General features: G+C 47.0%; 1 protein-coding gene across 1 annotated transcript; it reads left to right on the top strand.

The window, feature by feature from the left end:
• The first annotated feature begins 1,009 nt into the window (after positions 1 to 1,009).
• Positions 1,010 to 27,763, top strand: AKAP14 (A-kinase anchoring protein 14). The gene is made up of 7 exons (XM_037989091.2): positions 1,010 to 1,251; positions 4,464 to 4,576; positions 10,011 to 10,189; positions 10,294 to 10,385; positions 21,030 to 21,209; positions 26,966 to 27,018; positions 27,555 to 27,763. The coding sequence occupies exons 3-7, from the start codon at positions 10,021 to 10,023 to the stop codon at positions 27,652 to 27,654; spliced, it is 594 nt and encodes a 197-aa protein (XP_037845019.1). The 5' UTR covers positions 1,010 to 1,251; positions 4,464 to 4,576; positions 10,011 to 10,020; the 3' UTR covers positions 27,655 to 27,763.

The raw sequence follows: 27,763 nt of genomic DNA, 5'->3' as shown, positions 1-27,763 counted from the left end.
CAAAAGAAAAAAAAAAAAAAAAAAAAAAAAAAAAAAAAAAAAGGGGAAGGAGAAAGAAGAAAGAAGAAGAAGGAAGAAGAAGCAAAGAGAGTGTGGGCCAGGTGCGATGGCTCATGCCTGTAATCCCAGCACTTTGGGAGGCTGAGGCAGGCGGATCACTTGTGATCAGGAGTTCGAGACCAATCTGACAAACATGGTGAAATCCCGTCTCTACTGAAAATACAAAAATTAGCTGAGTGCGGTTGGGAGGCTGAGACAAGAGAATCGCTTGAACCCGGGAGGCGGAGGTTGCAGTGAGCCGAGATCGCGCCACTGCACCCCAGCCCGGGCGACACAGTGAGACTCCAACTAAAAAAAAAAAAAAAAAAAAAAGAGTAGAGTGTGTGGATCTGCAAGGCTCTCCAAAGCAGTTCTCTCTAATGAGCACGACATCCTTGATACACATTCCCCCCTCCCCTCCACTCCCCACAGGCAGGACTAGGGAGGCGCTGGCCCTCTCGCCCCCTGGCGGTCTGTCTAGCTCCCGGCAGCCTCGGAAAGCCCAGGACAGTAGGTCAGTGTACTTCCGACCCGCCCCGCCCATCGGCTCTTGGGGAACGGAGAGGACGCACTCCACGTGGCCAGGCCTGCATCAGGCTCTGGCTCTGTCGCCCAGGCTGTAATGCAGTGGTACGATCATGGCTCACTGTAGCCTCGACCTCCCGGGCTCAAGTGATCGTCCATCTCAGCCTCCCAAGTACCTGAGACCACAGAAGCGCGCCGCCACGCTCGGCTAATTTTTGTTACTGGGGCGGCGCGTCTTGGTGCAGTCTCCACGTTCTTTCAGAACAACGCGGGCGCATCGCTGGACCACGCGCCAGCCGGCAGCCGGCGCCGCCTCCCTGCCCCCCGTAGTCCGGATGCTTCCAGAGGCCCGTGGCGGGGGTGTGGCGCGGGGGGTGGGGAGTCGGGTGGGAGTTACGGCTTCCCAAGCACCCAAGTCTGTTTTCTTCCCGAGGAGGGAGGGGCTGAGCTTGGCAAGCCTCTAGCCAGCTTCTCCTGCTCTGCCCCACCTGCTCCTCCCAGCTCTCAACTCCATCTCGGCTTGCAAGCCATTTTCTCCACTCATACCTGCACTAGCATCTGAGCAGGGAGTAGTGTGGAAGAACCTGTTCTCCGCGCTGCGTGAGGATTCAAAAGACCTCTCGACCTACAGAGCCCTGGAAACCAAAATTTGTGCATTTCAGTAAGGGGCTTGGCTGCGAGTAAGAGGTAAAGTTCTGGACACAGAAGTTAAGCTTCTGCTTCAAAGAAGGAGCCTTTCTAATCTGCTGGGAAATCTCTCCAGGTTCCCTCCACGAAAGCATTTTGCTTGTGTTTGTCTCCTCTGGGCAATAAGGAATCCTACTCCCAGCCCGTTGGGGTGGCTTACCCCTGTAATCCTAGCACTTTGGGAGGCTGAGGCAGGAGGATCGCTTGAGGTCAGGAGTTCGAGACCAGCCTGGGTAACATAGTGAGACCTAGCCTCTACAAAAAATTAGCTGACCGTGGTGGTCTCTGCTACTTGGGAGGCTGAGGCGGGAGGATCACTTGAGTCCAGGAGGTGGAGGCTGCAGTGAGCCGTAATGGCACCACTGCACTCCAGCCTGGGTGACAGAGTGAGACCCCATCTCTCCCCTCCGCCAACCAAAAAAAAAATGAAAACAAAACAAGGGGGGAAAAAAAAAATCCTGGCCCGGTGTGGTAGCTTGCACCTGTAATCCCGGCACTTTGGGAGGCTGGGGCTGGCGGATCCCTTGAACTCAGGAGTTCAAGACCAGCCTGGGAAACATAGCAAAAACCCGTCCCCACAAAAAAATACAAAAATTAGCTGGGCGTGGTGGCGGGCACCTATAATCCCAGTTACTCAGGAGGCTGAGGCAGGAGAATCACTTGAACCTGGGAGGCAGAGGTTGCAGTGAGTCGAGATAGTGCCACTGCACTCCAGCCTGGGCAACAAGAGCAAAACTCCATCTCAAAAAAAAAAAAAAGGCCGGGCGCGGTGGCTCACGCCTGTAATCCCAGCACTTTGGGAGGCCGAGACGGGCGGATCACAAGGTCAGGAGATCGAGACCATCCTGGCGAACACGGTGAAACCCCGTCTCTACTAAAAAACACAAAAAAATAGCCGGGCGAGGTGGCGGGCGCCTGTAGTCCCAGCTACTCGGGAGGCTGAGGCAGGAGAATGGTGTAAACCCGGGAGGCGGAGCTTGTAGCGAGCCGAGTTCGTGCCACTGCACTCCAGCCTGGGCGACAGAGCAAAGACTCCGTCTCAAAAAAAAAAAAAAAAAAAAAAAAAAAAAAAAAAAAAAAAAAAGAAAGAAAGGCTGTCTAATCATTATAGAGCGAGATTATGATGTACCAGGCATTGTTCTTGGTCTTCACATGAATTATCTGGTTTGATCCCCATAAAACCCCTATTCTGTAGGCGTTGTTATTAACCCCGTTTTATAGGCAAGGGAACTGAGAAAGAAAAATGTTAAATTGTTCCTGAGTGTAAGCTGATAAGCACTATATCTCTTTCATCTTTGATTCATAAAAGACATCTTTGAAAGCTGTGAAAGGAAAATAAAAACTTGGGACCCCAATTCACTCTGCCAAAAGGAAAAAAAATTAAACTGAAAGCTGAGTCATGCAAGAAGCTGCCTTTCCTTTTGTTCCTGAGCAGACAGCTACAAATAACAGGTTAAATATCTTCACCTGTAGCTACTCTATGTTTACTTTATCTTATGTAAAGTGCTGATTTAATGAGCAGGAGACGGATACATAATTGATTCCCCTACCTGCTCTTTTTCTCTTGTAACATGTGGATTCAATAATGTGACCATACCTTCCCTCTCTTCCCTCAAGCTTGCATTTCCCCTTTATTATTATTTATTATTATTATTTTTTGAGACGGAGTCTCGCTCTAGTTGCCCAGGTTGGAGTGCAGTGGCGCGATCTCGGCTCACTGCAACCTCTGCCTCCCGTGTTCGAGTGATTCTCCTGCCTCAGCCTCCCGAGTAGCTGGGATTACAGGTGCCCACCACCATGCCCAGCTAATTTTTGTATTTTTAGTAGAGGCAGGGTTTCACCATATTGGCCAGGCTGGTCTCCAACTCCTGATCTCAAGTGATCTGTCTGCTTTGGTCTCCCAAAGTGCTGGGATTATAAGCGTGAGCCACTGCACCTGCCCTTGCATTTCTCCTTTAAATACTGAAGCCTGGGCTGGGCGTGGTGGCTCAGACCTGTAATCCCAGCACTTTGGGAGGCCGAGGCACATGGATCGCCTAAGGTCAGGAGTTTAAGACCAGCCTGACCAACATGGTGAAACCTCGTCTCTATTAAAAATACAAAAACTAGCTGGGCGTGGTGGTGGGCGCCTGTAATCCCAGCTACTTGGGAGGCTGAGGCAGGAGAATCGCTTGAACCCGGGAGGCAGAGGTTGCAGTGAGCCGAGATCGCGCCACTGCACTCCAACCTGGGCAACAAGAGCGAGACTCTGTTTCAAAACAAACAAACAAAACCTGAAGCCTGGTTGGGTGAGGTGGCTCATGGTTGTAATCCCAGCACTTTGGGAGGCTGGAGCAGGAGAATAGCTTGAACCCAGGAGTTCGAGACCAGTCTGGGCAACAGAGTGAGACCTTGTCTCTACAAATAATTTAAAAATTGGCCAGGTGTGGTGGTGACACACCTATAGTCCCAGTTACCTGGGAGGCTGAGGTGGGAGAATCACTTGAGCCCAGGCAGTCGAGGCTGGGGTGAGCCATGACTGTGCCACTGCATTTCAGCCTGGGTGACAGTGAGACCCTGTCTTTAAATAAATAAATAAATAAATAAATAAATAAATAAATAAATACTGAAGCCCTCAAAGTCATCTTTGGAGAAAGGCACAGACCTGTCTCCCAGACACATCCTTAACCTTGGCAAAATAAACTGGTAAATTGAGACCTGTTTCAGATAACTTTTTGGTTTGCAAAGCAATGAAGTACACATGGGAAGTCCTAACCTCAGAATTTGGAAATGAAAAAGTAAAAGCTCAGCCAATGAAGTCAGACAGCTTTGGGTTTGAGTTTGGGACAGTACTTGCTGTGCCTCAGTCTGTTCAACTGTAATATGCAAATACTAATACTTACCTCATAATGCTATTGTGAGGAGTAAATGACTTCAGACACTGAAGGCTTAACACAGTGACTGGCATATCATAGGGATGCCCAATACATACCAGCTGTGAGGTTTATCATCACTGTTCTTCCTGGCATGGCCCTGCAAGCTCATCTTCAGCTGAAGAGAAGCTAGGTATAGCTACCACAGTTTGGTCCTATTATTGCGGTCAGACAGTTGCTGTGATTGGCTCTCCCCTCCTTCCCTCACCCCCTCCCATCTTACCCTCCGTTATTAACATAAGCAGTCAGAAACATGTAGGCTATGCTTCCCATTGGTTGAAATTGTTGTTTCCTTGGCAGCACTTGCAAACATTCCATCTGGCAATCTGAGAGAAGCTACTGAGAGAATCCTGAGACATCCCCAGCTACCTACCACTGCTCCTGTTTCAAGCAAAGAAGATCTGCTCACTCTGGTACTGGGGTTTCTCCGGGATGGGGGAGTCCACAGAAAGGACTTGCAGTGATTCTCCCTATTCATCACCCAGACCCCAAACATTACCATTCCCCCTTCTCTTTCCACCCACCCTGCCTATTTGGCCTCTGAGGAGGGGAGGGCAGGGGAGGAGAGGGGAGGAGAGGGGAGAGGGAGGGGGAGGGGAGGGGAGGGGAGAGGAGGGGAGGGAAGGGAAGAAAAATAACTAAGAGAGGCCAGTGGGAGGGTGGCTTAAGAATGGTGTGTGCCCACAGACGTGTGAGGGTAAAAATTGAGCTTCTACCTGGGCACTGCTCCCCATCTTCCCTCTCCTGTTGGAGCACGGGCTCCCCAGGGCAAGTCTTAAGGAGGTCCCTCCATGCATAAAGCACACACCCCATGTGCTTCGTGTTGGAGGTCACAGATTTGACTTCTCATCAATTTATCAATAGGCAATTTGCTGAAAGCAAAGTTACTGAATGTCCAAGTTACTAAATGGGCAATTTTCTTTCCTTTCCTTTTTTTTTTTTTTCCTTTTTTTTTTGAGACAGAGTCTTGCTCTGTCGCCCGGGCTGGAGTACAGTGGCGTGATCTCAGCTCACTGCAAGCTCCACCTCCCGGGTTCACACCATTCTGCTGCCTCAGCCTCCCGAGTAGCAGGGACTACAGGCATGCACCACCATGCCCGGCTAATTTTTGTATTTTTAGTAGAGACAGGGTTTTGCCATGTTGGCCAGGCTGGTTTCAAACTCCTGACCTCAGGTAATCCTCCCACATTGGCCTTCCAAAGTGCTGGGATTACAGGTGTGAGCCACCGCGCCCAGCCCCAAATGGACAATTTTCTTTCCTTCTTTCTTTCTTTTTCTTTCTTTCTTTTTTTTTTTTTTTTTTGAGACGGAGTCTCGCTCTGTCACCCAGGCTGGAGTGCAGTGGCCGGATCTCAGCTCACTGCAAGCTCCGCCTCCCGGGTTCAGGCCATTCTCCTGCCTCAGCCTCCCGAGTAGCTGGGACTACAGGCGCCCGCCACCTCGCCCGGCTAGTTTTTTGTATTTTTTAGTAGAGACGGGGTTTCACTGTGTTAGCCAGGATGGTCTTGAGCTCCTGATTTCGTGATCCGCCCACCTTGGCCTCCCAAAGTGCTGGGATTACAGGTGTGACCCACCGCACCTGGCCACACCCGGCTAATTTTTTGTATTTTTAGTAGAGACGGAGTTTCTCCATGTTGATCAGGCTGGTCTTGAACTCCTGACCTCAGGTCATCCACGCACCTTGGCCTCCCAAAGTGCTGGGATTACAGGTGTGAGCCACTGCAGCCGGCGCAAATGGACAATTTTCTAAAGGATCAAGTTAATATATGGCTACTTTACCAAAGTCTACTGAAATTACCAATTTACCCAAAAACCTTTGTGCAGTTGTCTTTACAGAGTTTATAGCAGGTTGCTCTGGCCAAATTGGCATGGCCTAAGTAAGGGCTAGGGAGAGTCAGTTCTCTAGTGTTAAGGGTCTTTAGGCTCCTCACTGCCCACCCTTTAGCCTCTGGCTGCTCTGGAGTGGGCAGCCTAGAAATGCTCTGTGTCCTCCAGCAGATGATCCTGTCTACCTCCAGCTGCAGCAACAGGGAACTGGGGCAGAGGCAAACTGAGCTTAAAAATGCTAATATCAATCTGGGCAACATACTGAGAACTATAAAATAAATAGCCTGGTGTAGGCAGGACATGGTGGGAGGCTGAGGTGGGCAGATCACCCAAGGTCAGGGGTTCAAGACCAGCCTGGCCAATATGGTGAAACCCCATCTCTACTAAAAATACAAAAATTAGCTGGGCATATTTTTGTATTTACAACACGTGTATTTTGTATTTACCCACCTATAATCCCAGCTACTCAGGAGGCTGAGGCAGGAGAATCTCTTGAACCCAGGAGGCAGAGGTTACAGTGAGCCGAGATTGTGTCACCGCACTCCAGTCTGGGTGACAGAGTAAGACTCTGTCTCAAAAGAAAAAAAAAATAGCCAAGTGTGGTGGTATAGGCCTTTAGTCCCAACTACTCAGGAGGCTGAGGTGGGAGGATCACTTGAGCCTAGGAAGTTGAGGCTGCAGGTAGCTGTGATTGCACCACTGCACTCCAGCCCAGGTGACAGAGCAAGACCCTATCTCAAGAGAAAAAACAGGAAAAAAAAAAAAAAAAAAAAAAGCTTAAATGAACAATGGCCAACATTATTTCAGGGATGTTCAAAGGCTGTCCCACTGGTTCTTGAACTGATGGCCGTGGGAGCCAGGTTGCCTTTTGTGGTATCTACTATCCCCTGGGACCAGTGATGATGTCAATAAAAGAAACGGAGTTGCCCTTTGTCCGGGCACAGTGGCTCACACCTGTAATCCCAGCACTTTGGGAGGCCGAGGCAGGTGGATCACCTGAAGTCAGGAGTTCAAGACCAGCCTGGCCAACATGGTGAAACCCCGTCTCTACTAAAAATACAAAACTTAGCCGGGCATGGTGGCGGACGCCTATAATCCCAGCTACTCGGGAGGCTGAGGCAGGAGAATTGCTTGAACCTGGGAGGCAGAGGTTGCAGTGAGCCGAGATTTCGCCATTGCACTCTGGCCTGGGCAACAAGAGTGAAAACTCCGTCTCAAAAAAAAAAAAAAAAAAAAAGAAAAGAAAAAGTTGCCTTTTGTGAAAGAGGCTCCCAGAGAGAGAGAGTGGGTCACTGGACTCTAGATGAAGATATGAGAATAAAGCCGGGCGCGGTGGCTCATGCCTGTAATCCCAGCACTTTGGGAGACTGAGGTGGGTGGATCAGGAGGTCAGGAGTTCAAGACCAGCCTGGCCAAGATGGTGAAACCTCATCTCTACTAAAAATACAAAAATTAGCTGGGCACGGTGGCGGGCGCCTGTAATCCCAGCTACTCGGGAGGCTGAGGCAGCAGAATCGCTTGAACCTGGGAGGAAGAGGTTGCAGTGAGCCGAGATGGCGCCACTGCCCTCCAGCCTGGGCGACAGAGCAAGACTCTGTCTCAAAAAAAAAAAAAAGAAAGAAAGAAAGAAAGAAAATGTGCGAATAGGGCCCTACTACTCTTTCTGAATCTTGGAGGGAGAAGAGCAGCACAGTTGAGAGCATGGGCTGTGGAGCCAGACAGTGTGGGTGTACAGCTCAGTTTCCTCATTTTTACATGGCAGCAATAGGCCCTCTATCTGTGACTCAGGGTTCCTGTAGGAAACGGTTGGTGTATTAAAATGAAGACAGCTGCAGAAGGGCTAAGTAAGGGAATATTTACAAAAGTGTGACCAGAGTGCAGGGCAACAGAGGAAGGTGCAGCTCGCTGGGGCTAGTAACAGTGGGCCTAAAAGGTTGAGGGGAGAGAATGCTTACCCTTACCACACTTAGAAGCTGGGAGAGCGCTGCCCTGAAAGACACTGGGGACTTCATGCAGCCAGCCATCAGCCAACTTGCAGGGAGAAAACCACCAGGAACATATATTTTGACTTCCTGATCTCCTTATTGTGTGGAACCCCCTAGAAGCCAGAGGGCACCATTTATGGGTGCAGTCAGGTTAGTTTTCCAGGGCAGGAAACAGGGGGAGATGCAAGGACAGTGGATTTGGAAGGGCAAATGGAAGGTGCCCAGTGCACTCTTTCATAGGGCTGTGATGACAGTTAAATGAAACATAGCACATTAAACACCCCCAAATTGGGAGCTGTTATTTATAGAAAAATAGCTCCCTTTGGAGAGAGATACCCACTTTCATGTAGCCCTTCCACCCAATGGAAGGATTGCTTGCAACATACTTATTTTTTATTTTTTTGAGACAGAGTCTCGCTCTGTCACCCAGGCTGGAGTGCAGTGGCACGATCTCGCCTCACCACAACCTCTGCCTCCTGGGTTCAAGTGATTCTCCTGCCTCAGCCTCCTGAGTAGCTGGGATTACAGGTGTCCACCACCATGCCTGGCTAAATTTTGTATTTTTAGTAAAGATAGGGTTTCACCATGTTGGCCAGGTGGGTCTTGAACTCCTGACCTCAGGTGATCCGCCTGCCTCAGCCTCCCAAAGTGCTGGGATTACAGGCATGAGCCACTATACCTGGCCCAGGCCAATTTTTGTATTTTTAGTAGAGATAGGGTTTCACCATGCTTGCCAGGCTGGTCTCAAACTCCTCATGTCAGGTGATCTACCCGCTGTGGCCTCCCAAATTGCTGGGATTACAGGCGTGTGCCACCGTGCCTGGCCATATTTTTAATTTTTTCTGAGACAGGGTCTCGCTCTGTCACCCAGACTGGAGTTCAGTGGTGAGATCACAGCTCCCTGCAGCCTCAACCTCGCAGGCTCAAGTGATTCTCCCACATCAGCCTTGTGAGTAGAAAGCTGAGACTACAGGCACACATCACCATGCCTGGCTAATTTTTTAAACTTTTGTAGAGATGGGGCCTTGCTATGTTGTCCAGGCTGATCTCAATCTCCTGCACTTAAACAATCCTCCCACTTTGGCCTCCCAAAGTGTTGGGATTACAGGCTTGAGCCACTGTACCCGGCCACCTGTAGGGAATTTAAAGCTGTGCTGGAAATAAGCAATTTTTTAATAAGGAAAAAGACTTAAACAGTAGCAAGAAAAGAAAGGATTTAAGACTCAAGGGAAAAGATGTAAAAAAAATTGAAAATGAGCAAAGACTTCTAGCTCTGTGATGGACCCATGTTTACAGCCCTAGGAACACAAAATTTCACATTGTCAATACACGTTAAAGGCATCTGGAAGATTATAGCTATCATTTATGATAAAAATCTTACTAGAACAGGAACAGACGAATGTTTTCTTGATGTGATACATCTCAAACCATAAACCAGCATCATACTAATGGTGGAACACCAGAAAGCAAGGCCATTAAAGTCAGACACAATAGGAGGATGCTCATTATTTCAACTTTCTTTCTTTTTTTTTTTTTTTGAGACGGAGTTTCGCTCTGTCGCCCAGGCTGGAGTGCAGTAGCTCACTGCAAGCTCTGCCTCCCGGGTTCACGCCATTCTCCTGCCTCAGCCTCCCGAGTAGCTGGGACTACAGGCACCCGCCACCACGCCCGGTTAATTTTGTATTTTTAGTAGAGACCAGGTTTCACTATGTTGGTCAGACTGGTCTTGAACTCCCAACCTCAGGTGATCTGACCGCCTTGGGCTCCCAAAGTGCTGGGGTTATAGGCGTGAGCCACCGCGTCGGGCCTCATTATGGTTTTGAGAATGTGAGAATCCTTGGTTTTCAGGAAAAGTAGATCTCAGCAGCCAGGCACAGGTCTGACTCCTACCCTTAAACCCCCAATCCCCTCCCTAGAGGCAATTACTGCTTACTGTCTCTTGTGATTCTTCAAGAGATGGTCTGTACTTATATGAGTGCATTCACATGTGTGTACACACACATGCACGCAGTGAGTAACTTCTTTTCTTCCCCAGGAAAAAGCAAATGAGTGAGACTCAAAATTCAACAAGTCAGAAAGCAATGGATGAGGATAACAAAGCCGCAAGCCAAACAATGCCGAATACACAAGATAAGGACTACGAGGATAAATTGACTCAAGTAGCTCTAGCTTTGGTTGAGGATGTCATCAATTATGCTGTTAAGATTGTGGAAGGTAGAAATCCTGTTTGTTTGGATGCCTAAATAACTGTCTCATATAGCACCATACTACGGGGCAACTAACAAATTCACACCTTTTTTTTTTTTTTTTTTTTGCAGAGGAGCAAAACCCTTTGAAAAACATCAAGTGGATGACTCACGGTGAATTCACTGTGGAAAAGGGTCGTAAACAAATTGACGAATATTTTTCGGTAAGTTAGGCCGACCACTCCAGCATGGTACACCAGTGTGAAGAACAATAAAGAGACTCTCAGCAGATCAAAAGTTTGAAGTCTGGAAAATCTAGGAGATGGTATCAAAGGGGGTGACTAGAATAAGTAAACATCGTCTCTATCTCAGTTCCAAAATCAAGGTGGGATAGCCTTTGAAGGTGAAATGCACAATCACAATCATTTTCCCTGTGTCTGTATCATTCTAACCTTACATTTCCCTGGGAAAATCTGTTCTTCCTACTTAAGTAATTTGTCCATGCTAGTGCATTAAATGGGGGCCTAGTGGCCTAAGGAGGGAGATGCTCATCCAAAATAGGAGTTCTCCACCACCATTATTTTATTTATTTTTTTTTAGAGACAGGGTCTCACTCTGTCACCGAGGCTATAGTGCAGGGGCTCGATCCTAGCTCACTGCAGCTTTGAACTCCTGGGCTCAAGCAATCTTCCCACCTTAGCTTTCCGAGTAGATAGGCGTGTGTCACCACACCTGGCTAATTTTTAATTTTTTGTAGAGACAGGGTCTCGCTATGTTGCCCAGGCTGGCCTCAAACTCCTGGCCTCAAGGGATCCTCCTGTCTTGGCCTCCCAAAGTGCTGGGATTACAGGTGTGAGCCATTGCACCTGGCCTCCACCACCAACTTTAGAATGCTCCTGTTAACAGAGGGCATGCAGATGGATCAAAAGACTTTTTAATTTGGCTTTGGAATATATTGCCTGCATAGTAAGATGTACAATCCCATGAATTCCTTTGTTTTTCTGCCTGTGTCTGACTCTGATTTCTTTGTGTGGCTCATCCTGGCAGCTTTGCTGAGAAGGCCCTGGATTACTTTGCGTAACTGGTGAGTGAATAAAGGAGAATGGCTTAGGCCAGGTGCAGTGGTTCACATCTGTAATCCCAGCACTTTGGAAGACCAAGACGGGAGAATCAATCACTTGAGGCTAAGAGTTTGAGACAGCCTGGGCAACATAGTGGGACTCCATCTCTATAAAACTAAAAAATTAGGCCGGGCGTAGTGACTCATGCCTGTAAGCCTGACACTTTGGGAGGCCGAGGCAGGCAGATCACAAGGTCAGGAGTTCAAGTCCAGCCTGGCCAATATGGTGAAACCCCATCTCTATTAAAAATACAAAAATTAGCTGGGCATGGTGGTAGGTGCCTGTAATCCCAGCTACTTGAGAGGCTGAGGCAGGAGAATCGTTTGAACCCAGGAGGCAGAGGTTGCAGTGAGCCGAGATTACACCAATGCACTCTCCATCCTGGGCGACAGAGCAAGACTCCATCTCAAAAAAAAAAAAAAAAAAAAAAATTAGCCAGGCGTGGTAATAAGCACCTATAGTTCTAGCTACTCAGGAGGCTGAGGTGGGAGGATCACTTGAGCCCAGGAGGTCGAGGCTGCAGTAAGCTGTGATTGCGCTGCTGCAGTCAGCCTGGGTGACAGAGTAAGACCCTGTCTCAGAAAAAAAAAAAAAAAAAAAAGAAAGAAAGAATGGCTTGAAATCCTTCTCATTGTGCTTCTATGGAACAGAGACCAGTTGAAATTGGTGGAGGCGAACTCCACTACCCCTGGGAAAAGTTCCAGCTGTCTCTGTTCCCCAGACCAGCCCCTCAAAGCCTACAGCCCTCAGGGCAGTTTCCCAGGCCTTAGGAAGGCCTGGTCAGGTGTGAAAGAGGAAAAGTCAGGGATTTCTGGCTCCACTCCCTCTATGCTCCAGCGGACACCACTCACCGTTCTCATTAGGAGGGGTATCTTGAGCATAGTGAAGATGAATGGTGCAAGTTATTCTTGAGCCTTCCTGCTGTGGAGCACATCTCCATTTGGGGTTGGGCAAAGGCCCCTGCCTACTGCACTCAGGGTTCCTGAATCAAACTAGAATGGAACACATAGCAAGTAGGAAAAATTTCCCTTGCAAATCCCATTGGTCATTCTGAGTAAAAGGCAAAATTAAGTCGTGACAATGGTATATAAGGCCCAATATGATCTGAGTTCCCTTTCCCCTCCCAACTTATGGTTCAGCTCCCATCACTCCTTCCCCACTCTCACCTTCTTCCCTCAGCCACACTTGCCTCCTTGCTGTTCCTCGACTGCCAGGCATGTTCCCCTGTCAGGACCCTTGCTCTTGCTGTTCCTTCTGCCTGGAACCCTCTTCCCTAAGATATATACCCATGGCTCACCGCTTTACCTCCCTTCAGATCTTTGTTAAAAAATATCACCTGCTCATTGAGGCTTTTCTTGGCCACTTCATCTAAAATCACAACCCTCTCCACTTCTCTGACTCATTTTCCCTTCGCACTTCTTTCTGCCTAAGATACTAGAGTCTATTTACTTGTACTACTGCCTGTCTTCCACCACCAGACCATATGGTCTATGAGGGCAGGTTTCTGTTCACTGCTCTGTTCCCAGCCCCTAGCAATGTCAGGTACACAGATGCTCAATAACTCTGTGTTGAATACATGAAGGGATTTATTATCGCATTACCATATTTCTTCACAGATGAAGAACCAGGTCAAAGGATTTGTCTTACCTATTTTGTAGGGCTGTTGTGAGGATAGAGACAATTAAAAAGTAAATGACTGAAAAGCTAAATATGTTATATTAGCTCATGATGTAAAATCGCCCTGTTCCCAGCCCCACTAATGCAGCATGCCTGGCATTTCTTTCTTTCTTTCTTTCTTTCTTTCTTTTTTTTGAGATGGAGTCGCACTCTGTCACCCAGGCTGGAGTGCAGTGGCGCGATCTTGGCTCACTGCACTCTCTGCCTCCTAGGTTCAAGTGATTCTCCTATCTCGGCCTCCCGGGTAGCTGGGACTACAGGCGCGTGCCACCACGCTGGGTAATATTTTGTATTTTTAGTAGAGACGGGGTTTCACCGTGTTAGCCAGGATGGTCTCGATCTCCTGACCTCGTGATCCACCTGCCTCAGACTTCCAAAGTGCTAGAATTACAGGCATAAGCCACTGCGCCCAGCCCTTTTTTTTTTTGAGACGGAGTTTCACTCTTGTCACCCAGGCTGGAGTGCAATGGTGCGATCTCGGCCTACTACAACCTCCACCTCCTGGGTTCAAGTGATTCTCCTGCCTCAGCCTCCCGAGTAGCTGGAATTACAGGCACCTGCCATCATGTCAGGCTAATTTATTTTTTATTTTTAGTAGAGACAGGGTTTCACCATGTTGGCCAGGCTGGTCTTGAACTCCTGACCTCAGGTGATCCACCCACCTCAGCCTCCCAAAGTGTTGGGATTACAGGCGTGAGCCACCGCACCCGGCCAAAGTGTGAGGCATTTCTGATAGAGAGCTTTCTCAAGCTTATTGCCAATTTCCCAGGGTCCACTACACATCAGGGGATGGTAAATTAAGAGTTGCCATTTACTGAGTACTGCTATGTGTTAAGCACTGCAGTGCACATCATCATGCATCATCTCATTTAATCCTCACAACAAAACTGTGTGTGGGTATATCAGTGTACCCATTTAAAAGATGAGAACTTTGCACAAATTGCCCAACCTCTCTCTGATTGAGCAGCAAAATGACGTTATGATCACATGTCTGTCTGATGTACTTTTTTTTTTTTTTTTTTTTTGTGAGACAGAGCGTTGCTCTGTCACCCAGGGCTGCAGTGCAGTGGTTCCATCTTGGCTCACTGCAACCTCTGCCTCCTGGGTTCAAGGGATTCTCCTGCCTCAGGCTCCCGAGTAGCTGGGACTACAGGTGCATGCCACTATGCCTGGCTAATTTTTGCATTTTTAGTAGAGATGGGGTTTCACCATGTTGGCCAGTCTGGTCTTAAACTCCTGACCTCAAGTGATCCGCCCACCTCGGCCTCCCAAAGTACTGGGATTACAAGCATGAGCCACTGCACCCGGCCTGATACATTCTTTTAAAAAAAATTTATTTATTTATTTATTGAGACAGAGTCTTGCTCTGTCGCCCAAGCTGGAGTGCAGTGGCACAATCTCGGCTCACTGCAGCCTCAAACCCCTGGGATCAAGTGATCCTCCTGCCTCAGCCTCCTGAGTAGCTAGGACTATGGGTACATAGCACCATGGCTGAGTAAATTTTTTAGTTTTTTGTAGAGATGAGGTTTCACTTTGTTGCTCAGGCTGGTCTTGAACTCCTGGCCTCAAGTGGTCCTCCTGCCTCGGCCTCCTAAAGTGCTGGGATTACTGCCAGTCACTGGCAGTGGCCACTGCACCCGGTGTGAGCCACTGCACCCAGCCAGTTCTATCTGATATATTCTTTCCACCATAGTAGGAAAAGTACTTTTTTTTTCTTATTTGTTTTTTCTCATCAGCTTCTACTGACCCAGGAAAAGTACTTTGGATGATAAAAATAATGCAGACTTTTATTATCATTTAAAAATACAAATTCAAATGATTTTAAGGTACTACAATGTGAATATGAATAATTAAACCTGATATCAGAAGGCTGGTACAGGCCGGGCGCGGTAGCTCACGCCTGTAATCCCAGCACTTTGGGAGGCCGAGGCGGGTGGATCACTTGAGGTCTGGAGTTTGAGACCAGACTGGTCAACATGGTGAAACCCTGTCTCTACAAAAATACAAAAAAATTAACTGGGTGTGGTGGTATGCACCTGTAATCCCAGATGCTTGGGAGGCTGAGGCAGGAGAATCACTTGAACCTGGGAGGCGGATGTTGCAGTGAGCTGAGATCGCGCCTCTGCACTCCAGCCTGGGTAACAGAGTAAGACTCCATCGGGGGAAAAAAAAAAAACAAGAAGAAGGATGGTATAGTTGTGGGGAGGGAACACTTACACATTGCCAATGGCCAAGTTGGTTCATTCTCTTCAGGAACACAGTCTGGCAACAGGAATATACAAATGGGTTCCTTATAAAAGAAAAATCAGAGAATGCCCATCACCTCACACAATTAAAATTACTTTTATAATAAAAAAACACTATAAAAAATGCCCAGTGAAAAAAAATGCCCAGTGAGCAAAAAGATACAAATTAGAAAATGAAATTACCCATAATACCCATTTCTATTACCCCAAAGGTCACTTACCATGGATAACAGTTTTGTGCAGACTTTTTTTTTTCATTGTTTTTTGCCTTGTGCATATACTTCCATGTGTCTGTTGATTTTGAGTGTCCAGTAGTATGTAGCTGGCTAAGCCATCCATGATCAAGTAGTACAGTGAGATACTGTTTCCTAGAAGTGAGTATATGAAGCAGTATTATGTAAAAATCACAAAACACACTCACTGCTGCTACATAAAAGTCTGCTGCCTGCACACGGATAAAAATGGGAGGAGATTCGCCTGATGAAAATAGTTAAATTTAATGTCATGTGTAAGACTGCCTTCATTCACAAAAGGGGGGAAAAATCCACTAAGAGCCAACCTGAGAAGAAGAGACTCTTAGAACTGAGGCTTCTGGTGGGGTGGAGAAAGCACTGAGCAGGTTGCTCAGGAGTCCTGGGTACCAGTCCCAGTTTATTGTGTTAGACTGTCCCTACCCACTTCTAGGCCCTGGTATCCTTATCCGCAAAGTGAAGGGCTGCATTAGATTATCTCTAGGGACCAATTCAATGTTATAAAGTCTGTGATTGTGTGACAGATTAAACATTAGGGCTAGAAAAGTATATTGAGTAATATAGAACAGCTGAAAAAAAAAAAAGGCATGCTCTGGCTGGGTGCAGTGGCTCATGCCTGTAATCCCAGCAGTTTGGAAGGCTGAGGCAGGTGGATCACCTGTGGTCTGGAGTTCATGACCAGCCTGGCCAACATGGTGAAACCCCACCTCTACTCAAAATACAAAAATTAGCCAAATGTGGTGGTACGCACCTGTAATCCCAGCTACTCAAGAGGCTGAGGCAGAAGAATCACTTGAACCCAGGAGGTGGAGGTTGCAGTGAGCTGAGATCATGCCACTGTACTCCAACCTGGATGACAGAGCGAGACTTCATCTAGGGAAAAAAAAAAGGCGGGGGGGCGTGCTCCAATGAACCATAAGAGGTTGACTGTTGGGCCCCTTCATTAAAAGGAGTAATGAAGGGCTAGGCGTGGTGGCTCATGCCTATAATCCCAGCACTTTGGGAGGCCGAGGCATGCGGATTACCTGAGGTCAGGAGTTTGAGACCAGCCCGAATCTCTACTAAAAATACAAAAATTAGCTGGGCGTGGTGATGAGCAACTGTAATCCCAGCTACTCGGGAGGCTGAGGAAGGAGAATCGCTTGAACCCAGGAGGTGGAGGTTGCAGTGTGCTGAGATCACATCATTGCACTCCAGCCTGGAAGACAGACAGACTCTGTCTCAAAAAAAAAAAAAAAAAAAAAAAGAAGGAATAATGACTTTGGGAGGCCGAGGCCAGTGGATCACTTGAGCCCAGGAGTTCAAGACCAGCCTGGGCAATATAGGGAGACCCCCATCTCTACAAAAAATACAAAAATTAGCCAGGTGTGGTGATGCATGCCTGTATGTAGTCTCAGTTACTTGGGAGGCTGAGGTGGGAGGATCACTTAAACCTGGGGAGGTTGCAATGAGCCATGATCATGCCACTGCACTCCAGTCTAGGTGACAGGGTAAGACCCTGTCTCAGAAAAAAGGAATAATGATGCATGAAAGAATACACAGCTCCTGATCTCAAGGAATCTCGAGTCCAGTGCTCCTCTCTGGACAGAAACAGCCAATTGGGTACAAGTTTGAAATAAGCTGAGGCAAAAGGCCAGCCTACATTTTTTTTAAAGGAGGGCCTGAAATCTTTTTGATGTCTCCTCCTGTACTCCCTCTCCACATTATTGGGATTTGTTAGACTCTCCCAATTCCTTCCTTCTGTAAGCCTTCATCTTAATTCAGGCTCTTCTTTGATTCAGAAGCTTCTGGTGCCCCGAGAGCCAGCCCAAGGAGGTTCAGTTGAATTGAATTTGTTGAATACCTGTGAAATCCAAGGCCCTGTGCCAGGAATCAGGGATGCATTTTGACTTCTGTGGGCCTTAGGCACTCTTCCCTTTGTAGGCCCCTTTCTCCCTCAAAATATGGAAAAACTCAAGACAGCACTGGTATAAAGATGAATATAATCATGACCCTAAAATTCATATTTTCTGCTTCTTTTTTTTGAGACAGAGTTTTGCTCTTGTTGCCCAGGCTGGTGTGCAATGGTGCGATCTCGGTTCACCACAATCTCCACCTCCCGGGTTCAAACAATTCTCCTGCCTCAGCCTCCCGAGTAGCTGGGATTACAGGCATGTGCCACCACGCTGGGCTAATTTTGTATTTTTAGTAGAGACTGGGTTTCTCCATGTTGGTCAGGCTGGTCTCGAACTCCCGACCTCAGGTGATTCGCCCTCCTCGGCCTCCCAAAGTGCTGGGATTACAGGCATGAGCCACTGTGCCCGGCCTTTTTCTTCTAATTTTAAAAGAAATGAACACATTTTTTTGTGGGCCCTAGGTATTGAGCCTACTATGCCTTACAGATAAGTCAGCCCTGTTAGAAATGTTTTAATATTGGCCAGGAACGGTGGCTCACGCCTGTAATGCCAGCACTTTGGGAGGCCGAGGTGGGCAGATCACTTGAGGTCAGGAGTTCTCAAGACCAGCCTGACCAACATGGTGAAACCCTGTCTCTACTAAAAATACAAAAATTAGCTGGATGTGCTGGTGGGTGCCTGTAATCCCAGCTACTCAGGGAGGCTGAGGCAGGAGAATTGCTTGAACTTGGAAGGTGAAGGTTGCAGTGAGCTGAGATGGTGCCATTGCAGTCCAGCCTGGGTGACAGAGTGAGACTCCGTCTCAAAACAAAAGAAAAGAAAATTTTTAATATGGAGACTACAATGCAGACAGTTCCTTATGGCTGTACTATGGGGGGGAAGTCTCAAGTACCATAAGAGAGGTAGAAAACAAGTTCCACCAGCGTTCAAAGGGAAAGGGTGTGAAGTCACATCTGGTTGGAAGAGGGATCAGAAAGACTTCTTGGAGGTGGTAGTTTTGAAAACAGAATTTATCAAGTAGGTGATAGAGAGAAGCTTCTCAAGAAATTACAACAGCCGGATCAAAAGCATGGTGTAAACATGGGGAATAGTGCTAGTTATAGTTTGATGGGAATATGAGCATTTTGTTGAGAAAAGTGTGACATGAAACTTTTTTTTTTTTTTTTTTTTTTTGAGACAAGGAGTTGCCCAGCCTGGAGTGCAGTGGCACAATCATAGCTCACTGCAGTCTCAAATTCCTGGGCTCAAGCGATCTTCCTGCCTCAGCCTCCCAAAGTGCTGGGATTACACTATGTCTGGCCATTGTGGGAGGTCTTAAATGACACAGTGAAACATTTTCATTTTGTTTGGCAGGCAATGGGGAGCTGCGGGAGGTTGCTTTTTTTTTTTTTTTTTCCTGAGTTGGAGTTTTGCTCTTGTTGCCCAGGCCGAAGTGCAATGGTGTGATCTCAGCTCGCTGCAACCTCTGCCTCCTGGGTTCAAGGGATTCTCATGCCTCAGCCTCTGAGAATGTAGAGAAGTAGCTGGGACTACAGGCCCCCACCACCACGCCTGGCTCAGTTTTGCATTGTCAGTAGAGACAGGGTTTCACCGTGTTGGCCAGGCTGATCTCAAACTCCTAACCTTAGGTGATCTGCCTGCCTCAGCCTCCCAAAGTGCTGGGATTACAGGCATGAGCCACCAAGCTTGCGCCCAGCCCAGGGAGGTTTTTGAGCCGAGCAGATATGACTGAAGCTGTGCTTAAGGAAAGTAACTCTGGCTTCATTGTGGGTGGGGGATTGGAGAAGTGAGGTTGAGGACAACAGAGTCTAGATAGGTTATTGCCTAAGTCCAGGTGAGAAACACTGAGAGCTGAAGTAGAGCAGTGGCAGTGGGACTGGAGAAGAATGGATAGATTTGAGACACATTTCAGGTAGTATAGATATGATTGAAGGTTAATAAAAAATGGATGAATTAATTAAGGAAGGAAGGAATGAAGAATTGAATGAATGCTACTTTTTTTTTTTTTTTTTTGAGACGGAATTTCACTCTTGTTGCCCAGGCTGGAGTGCAATGGCATGATCTTGGCTCACCGCAACCTCCTGACCTCAAGTGATCCGCTCACCTCGGCCTCCCAAAGTGCTGGCATTACAGGCATGAGTCACCGTGCCCAGCCTAAATGCTACATTCAATAATGTAGTTAACTTTAGTTGTGTACAGTTGGCTCTCCATATCTGCAGGGGAATACGTTTTTGGACCCCCCCATGCATATCAAAATCCACGTGTGCTCAAGTCCCTTAGTCGGTCCCCCATCCATGGATTTAACCAACTGTGGATCGAAAAGGTTGGCCCTATGTATTAGAATCCGCAGCAGTGGGACTGTATTCCCATCTCAACTCCAAGAATAGGCCCAAAGGAGACATCCCAAGGAATACTTTGTTTCTCAACTCTCATCACTGCGAAGATTTGTGCCTTGAAATGGGGAAGCGCCCGGGAGTGGTGGCTCATGTCTGTAATCCCAGCACTCTGGTAGGCTGAGGCAGGTGGATTGCTCGAGCCCAGGAGTTCAAGGCCAGCCTGGACAACATAGCAAGACCTGGTCTCTAAAATAAATAAATACATAAAATAAAATTTTAAAAAGAAAAGGGGGAAGCTTCTCTAAGGGTGCAAACAAGGAATCCCTCCTTTCTGTAGGATGTGGATTATTCTATTGCCTCCCTGAACTTATTTTATATACCACCTATGGCTACAATTAAGTGAGCTGGATTTTCACAAATGGCTAAAGTCAGCCTCGTTACTTTCCAGTCACACATTTAGGTCTCCTGGGGTGAGCAGAACAAGTGTTCTAATCACTTTCTAATTATTTTCCAATTAATTGAACCTGCCTCCTGTAAGGGGGTCTGAAGCAACATCTGTGTGTATGTACACTTAGACATCAAAGTGTGTGTCCTTGCTGGTGTGGTGGCTCATGCCTGTAATCCCAGCATTTTGGGAGGCCAAGGCAGGTGGAAGACTTGAACTCAGGAGTTTGAGACCAGCCTGGGCAACATGGCGAAACCCCATCTCTATCAAAAATATAAAAATTAGCTGGGCATGGTGGCGCATGCCTGTCATCCCAGTTACTCGGGAGGCTGAGGCAGGAGAATCGCTTGAACCCAGGAGGCAGAGGTTGCAATGAGCCGAGATCATGCCACTGCCCTCTAGCCTGGGCAACAGAGACTCCATCTCCTAAAAAAAAAAAAAAAAAAAAAAAAAAAAGGAGCAGACTCCAGAACAGAGCTGTAACCCTAATTGTTATATGCCACACTTATCCTTTATTTTTATTTATTCGTTTTTTTAGGGATAGGGTCTTGCTCTGTCACCCAGACTGGAGTGTAGTGGTGCAATCACAGCTCACTGCAGCCTCAAACTCCTGGACTCTGGTAATCCTATTGCCTCAGCCTCCCCAGTAGCTGGGATTAAGGGTGCGTACCACCATGCCTGGCTAATTTTTAAATTTGTTTTGTAGAGATAGGGTCTTGCTGCATTGCCCGGGCTGGTCTGGAACTCCTGGCCTCAAGTAATCCTCCTGCCTCGGCCTCCCAAAGTGCTGGGATTACAGGCATGAGCCACTGCACCCAGCCATGCTGCATTTATCTACAGGACTTGAACAGAAGGCTTTTCTTTTTCTGTGTGCTTTTTCTTTTTTCTATGAAACAGAAGTGTGTTTCTAAAAAATGCTGGGTACACGGCGTAGAGTTTATAGAGAGGAAAGACATAATTCACAGCTTCCTATACATCTACTATGTACACTGGAGTATCTCAACTGCTGGGCTACCTGTAGCACAAATCTCTGCTGGTACCTACTTCACCATGAAGGTCTCCAAAACCAAACCGCCGGTAAGTTCTTCTTTTTCTCCCTTCAGTGAGGCTTCAGTGAGAATGGAAACTTCTCTTGTCAAGGTCATCAATAACCCCATTTTTGCAAAATTTAATAGTCATACTTCTGTCCTTATCTCACTGGCCTATGCACAGCACTTGCCATAGCTGATCACTCCCCGCTCCATGAAACTTTCTATTTGGCTTCTAGAACAACATACTTTCCTGATTTTCCTCCTGCCTCACTGACCATTCCTTCACAGTCCGCCTCTACTGGTAGTTTCCCTGCCTCATACCAACCTCTTCATGTTGGAATGTCCTGAAACTCAGACCTTGGAACTCTTCTCTATACTCTGTTCTGTGGTTATCTCATCCAGTCTCATAGCTTTAAATGCCACCTAGAGCTTATGATCCCCAAATTTGTATCTCTAGCACAGACCCGTCCCACGTGAATGTTTAATAAACATCTAATGTATTGCATGTAAAACTGAACTTCTGATTTTCCCTTCCAAGCCTATCTAGTTGCAGTCTTCATTTTAGTTAATGGCCAAAATCCTTGATGTCATCCTTGACTCTTCTCTCATATCCCTCATCTAATCTATTAGGAAATACTATTGGCTCTACTTTCAAAAATATATCCAGAATCCAACAATTTTTTTTTTTTTTTTTTTTTGAGATAGAGTTTCACTCTTATTGCCCAGGCTGGAGTGCAGTGGTGCAATCTTGGCTCACTGCAACCTCCACCTCCTGGGTTCAAGTGATTCTCCTGTCTCAACCTCCCAAGTAGCTGGGATGACAGTCGTGCACCACAATGCCTGGCTAATTTTTGTATTTTTAGTAGAGATGGGTTTTCACCATGTTGGCCAGGCTGGTCTGGAACTCCTGATCTCAAGTGATCCACCCACCTCGGCCTCCCAAAGTGCTGGGATTACAGGCGTGAGCCACCGTGCCTGGCCCCCTAACTATTTCTTACTACTCCACTCCTATCATTCTGGTCCAAGACACCATCCTCTCTCACCAAGATTATGTCAGTAACCTCCTAATCAGTCTCTCTGCTTCCACCTTTGCCCTCATCATGTCTCTTTTCAATGTTGCAGCCAGCCTGAGTGAGTCTTGTAAAACAAATTTTTGGCGCGGTGGCTCACGCCTGTAATCCCAGCACTTTGGGAGGCCGAGGCGGGCGGATCACAAGGTCAGGAGATCGAGACCATGGTGAAACCCCGTCTCTACTAAAAAATAGAAAAAAATTAGCCGGGCGCAGTGGCGGGCGCCTGTAGTCCCAGCTACTCGGGAGGCTGAGGTAGGAGAATGGCGTGAACCCGGGAGGCGGAGCTTGCAGTGAGCCGAGATTGCGCCACTGCACTCCAGCCTGGGTGACAGAGCGAGACTCCGTCTCAAAAAAAAAAAACAAAAAACAAAAAAAACAAAAAAGAAACAAACAAAAAAACAAAACAACAACAAAAAAAGAGATGGTATCTTGCTTTGTTACCCAGGCTGGTCTTGAATTCCTGGCCTCAGGCTATCCTGCCTCAGCCTCTCAAAGTGCTGGACTTACAGGTGTGAACCACCAGCCCAGCTGTAAAACAAATTTGTCACTTTTGTGTTTAAAATTTTCCAAAAGTGCTTCTCAAACTTCTCTCTCTCTCTCTCTCTTTTTTTTTTTTTTTAAGACAGAGTCGCTCTGTCATCCAGGTTGTAGAGTGGTACAATCAGAGCTCACTGAAGCCTTGACATCCCAGGCTCAAGTGATCCTCCCACATCAGCCTTCCTTGTAGCTGGGACTACAGGTGCACACCACCATGCCCAGCGAACTTTGTGCTGGGATTACAGGCATGAGACACTACATCTGGCTGTAAAGCAAATTTCTGTCATTCCTCTGTTTTATCTACATCTGTCTGTCTGTCTGTCTATCTATCTATCTATCTACCTATCTATCTATCTATCTATCTATCTATCTATCTATCTATCTATCTATCTACTTATCTATCTATCTATCTATCTATCTATCTATCTATCTATCTACTTATTGAGACAGGGTCTCACTTTCTCACCCTGGCTGGTGGGCAGTGGCATGATCAGGGTTCACTGCAGCCTCTACTTCCTGGGCTCAAGCGATCCTCCTGCCTCAGCCCCTCAAGTAGCTGGGACTACAGGCATGCACCACCACGCCTGGCTTTTTTTTTTTAGTTTTCGTAGAGACAAGGTCTTGCTGTGTTGCACAGGCTGGTCTTGAACTCCTGAGCTCAAGTGATCCACCCGGCTCAGCCTCCCAAAGTGTTGGGATTACAGGTGTGAGCCACCACACCTGGCCCATTCCTCTGTTTAAAACTTTCCAAGGGCAGGCGCGGTGGCTCATGCTTGTAATCCCAGCACTTGGGGAGGCTGACGCGGGTGGATCACGAGGTCAGGAGTTCGAGACCAGCCTGACCAACATGGGGAAACCCCATCTCTACTAAAAATACAAAAATTAGCCGGGCATGGTGGTGCATGCCTGTAATCCCAGCTACTCAGGAGGCTGAGGCAGCAGAATTGCTTGAACCCAAAAGGCGGAGGTCGCAGTGAGCTGAGATTGCACCACTGCACTCCAGCCTAGGTGAGAGAGCGAGACTCCGTCTCCAAGGGGAAAAAAAAACAAAAAAAACAAACTTTCCAAAAGTGCTTCTCAAAATTTAAAGTGCTGGCAGGGCATGGTAGCTCATGTGTGTAATCCCAGCACTCTGGGAGGCCAAGGTGGACAGATCAACTTGAGGTCAGGAGTTCAAGACCAGCCTGGCCAACATGGTGAAACCTCGTCTCTACTAAAAATACAAAAATTAGGCCAGGCGTGGTGGCTCACACCTGTAATCCCAGCACTTTGGGAGGCTGAGGCGGGTGGATCACCTGAGGTCGGGAGTTCCAGACCAGCCTGACCAACACGGAGAAACCCCATCACTACTAAAAGTACAAACTTAGCCAGGCATGGTGGCTCATGCCTGTAATCCCAGCAACTTGGGAGGCTAAGGCAGGAGAATCGCTTGAACCCAGGAGGCAGAGGTTGTGGTGAGCCGAGATCGCACCATTGCCCTCCAGCCTGTGCACCAAGAGCAAAACACCATTTCAAAAAAAAAAGAAAAGAAAAACACAAAAATATAGCCGGGCCTGGTGGCTCATGCCTGTAGTCCCAGCTACTTGGGAGGTTGAGGCAGGAGAATGGCTTGAACCCAGGAGGTGGAGGTTGCAGTGACTGAGCTGGTGCCATTGCACTCCAACGTGGGTGACAGAGTGAGACTCTGTCTCAAAAAAAAAAAAAAAAAGGCCGGGCGCGGTGGCTCAAGCTTGTAATCCCAGCACTTTGGGAGGCCGAGACGGGCGGATCACGAGGTCAGGAGATCGAGACCATCCTGGCTAACACGGTGAAACCCCGTCTCTACTAAAAAAAAAAAGTACAAAAAAAAAAAACTAGCCGGGCGAGGTGGCGGGCGCCTGTAGTCCCAGCTACTCTGGAGGCTGAGGCAGGAGAATGGCGTAAACCCGGGAGGTGGAGCTTGCAGTGAGCTGAGATCCGGCCACTGCACTCCAGCCTGGGCGACAGAGCCAGACTCCGTCTCAAAAAAAAAAAAAAAAAAAAAAAAAAGAAGGAAATTAATTCAAAGTTCGTACAAATCACTTAGGGATCTTGTTAAAATGAAGATTCTGATTCAGCAGGTCTGGGATAGGGCTTGAGATTGTTTTTTGCTTTTGTTTTTGTTTTTAGATGGAGTCTCGTTCTGTCTCCTAGGCTGGAGTGCAGAACTAACAAGCTGGCAGGCCATGCTGAGGCTGCAGGCCTAGAGACCAGCTTTCAGTAGTAAGGGCCTACAAGGCCTTGTGTGATCTGGTCCCTTGTTACTTATGCTTTCCCACTACTCCTTCCCTCTCACTGTGCTCTGGCCATTCTGATCTTGCTTCTCCTCAAATAAGTCAGGTATAGTCCTGCCTCAGGGCCTTTGCACTTGCTGTTTCTTTTGACGAGAACACTGTCCCCAGGCATGTGAATTGCCTGCTCCCTGACCTCCTCTTTCACTCACTTTCCTATGCTTTTTCTCCATAGCACTTACCACCTTTTCATATTCTATACATTTGTTTTTTGCTTTTGTTTTTGTTTTTAGATGGAGTCTCGTTCTGTCTCCTAGGCTGGAGTGTAGTGGCGTGATCTTGGCTCACTGCAACTTCTGCTTCCTGCATTCAAGTGATTCTCCTGCCTCAGCCTCCTGGGTAGCTGGGACTACAGGCACATGCCACCAAAACCAGCTAATTTGTATAGTTTTAGTAGAGATGGGGTATCGCCATGTTGGCCAGGCTGGTCTCGAACTCCTGACCTCAGGTGATTTGCCTGCCTCGGCCTCCCAAAGTGCTGGGATTATAGGCATGAGCCACCACACCCAGCCCTATAATTGTTTGATTATTGTCTATTCCCTCCACCAGAATGTAAGCTCCATGAAGGCTGGGATTTTTGTCTTCCTGTAAAACAAGGCCTGGCAAATAGTAGGCACTCAATAAATACTTGAGGGAATGATTGCTGGTATCCACTAGGTAGACCATGAATAAGAAATATGTTAACTTGATGGCTGGTGTGAAAAGAGCCAAAATAACATCCATGAATCTAGGGGAATGGTCATCAGAGGAGCAGGGCTGGTACCAAGCATGCCTGAAACACAACAGACATAAACATTTTATTTCTTCTTTGCCTTCCCATCCTTTCCCAAAAGTTATTTACACCTTGGCCTGATGTTAAGGCTTTGTATATGACCACAGTCAGTGAGCCATCCATGTCCTATATGCATTCTATCCTAGTACAAACGCCTATTCAGAGCGTTTGGAACCTGCGGTAACCTAAAGAGGTGCAGTATGTGGAGATCTTACTTCTGGTCATATATCCCTCTACCAGCTGTCTTGCTAACTGGCCAGGTCAGAGGTCAGGAAGTGAGATTGGTGGAGGGGAACAAGACTACACCAGAGACCACACAGAGAGAGGTCTTGGGAGAATGGCTCTTGCTCAAAATTCCAAGTATAATTTTGGAGGCAAGGATGGGAGGGACTACTGAGATAATATTACAACCTACATGATTATGCTGCTTTAAAAATGTTTCAAACCTTTTCATCTATATTAATTCATTCTCATGCCATTCCTAAGAGGTAGAGATTGTCAGTTGAGTAAAGTGGAGCATGTAAAGAAGGTTAATGACTTACACTCCTATTAATGAGGAGCACAAGCCTGTCCCAACTTATTTCCAATTTTGTAAAGATTCTTAAGGTATTTGTTGTCAAAAAGATATTTTGGGGAACAGAGGTTTAAAGTGACAAAAAACTATCACCTATAGAATCCCGATTCATAAGCAAGATGAATTCTAGAAATTCAAGAGTATGCATATGGGCAAGTGTAGGGAAGTAAGGAATTAAGAGTTGGTATGATTGGGCTGGGCGCGGTGGCTTATGCCTGTAATCCCAGCAGTTTGGGAGGCTGAGGCAGGCGCATCACCTGAGGTCAGGAATTCGAGACCAGCCTGGGTAACAAGGTAAAACTCTGGCTCTACTAAAAATAAAAAAATTAACTGGGCATGGTGGTGAGCGTCTACGAACCCAGCTACTCGGGAGGCTGAGGCAGGAGAATCACTTGAACCTAGGAGGCGGAGGTTGCAATGAGCTGAGATCATGCCACTGCACTTACGCCTTGGAGACAGAGCAAGACTCCGTCTCAAAAAAAGCAAAAAGAGTTGGTATGACTGGTCTGGGCTAACAGTTGTCCTTCTCTTTTTTAGGATGCACCCATTGGTGTTTTTTATGTAGGTGACCACCAAGCATTAGTTCACAGGTAATGAACATTTGGAGGTTTGTTTTAAAAGGGTGGGAGAAAGGTCATTACACTCCAGGAATCCATCAGTTGCACAACAACAGATAGTTCATGTAATGGTCACTTTTCTTCTTTGGACCACTAACCCCATTAGAATGGGCTGAAATTGTTCTGGAAAATTATTTTTCTTAGTGTCTGGTTTTTCATTCATTATAAACTTGAGGATTAGTTGCTGCAGTGGGGTGGGGACAAAGTGGGTCATGTCTATTGTTTCTATGGAAAATTTCAATATCACATAAAATTAACTTATGTATATTCCTTTTATAGCAGTTCTCTTAAAGTATCTTTACATATAAGCTCATTAATCCTTTCATTGACTGGGCTTAAGAAACAGTAAAGGATATAGAGAACCCTAGCTACCTCCCCTCCCCCGCCAATAAAAGAGGCTTCTTGCTTACTAAGAATATAAAAGAGTAAACAGGAAATCCCCTTTGTTTGATTTTAAAAGCTTTTGATTTAAAAATACTTTAAAAGTGTTTGTTTTTCTTCCTCTGTAGACCAGGAATGGTTCGCTTTCGAGAAAACTGGCAGAAGAATCTTACTGATGCCAAATACAGTTTCATGGAGTCGTTCTCCTTCTTATTCAATCGTGTCTGATTCTTACAGGATGTCTTAGGATTGTTTTTCTCATCAGGATATATTAAAAATACAGTACAGCACATCAAACCACAGAATATTTATTAAGTAATAAACTTGTGGCACACAA

The sequence above is a fragment of the Chlorocebus sabaeus genome, chromosome X (assembly GCF_047675955.1).
Source record: "Chlorocebus sabaeus isolate Y175 chromosome X, mChlSab1.0.hap1, whole genome shotgun sequence".
In the NCBI taxonomy this organism is placed as follows: Eukaryota; Metazoa; Chordata; class Mammalia; order Primates; family Cercopithecidae; genus Chlorocebus; species Chlorocebus sabaeus.
Note: the sequence above shows the minus strand (reverse complement) of the source record. Positions and strands in the feature narration are given on the sequence as shown.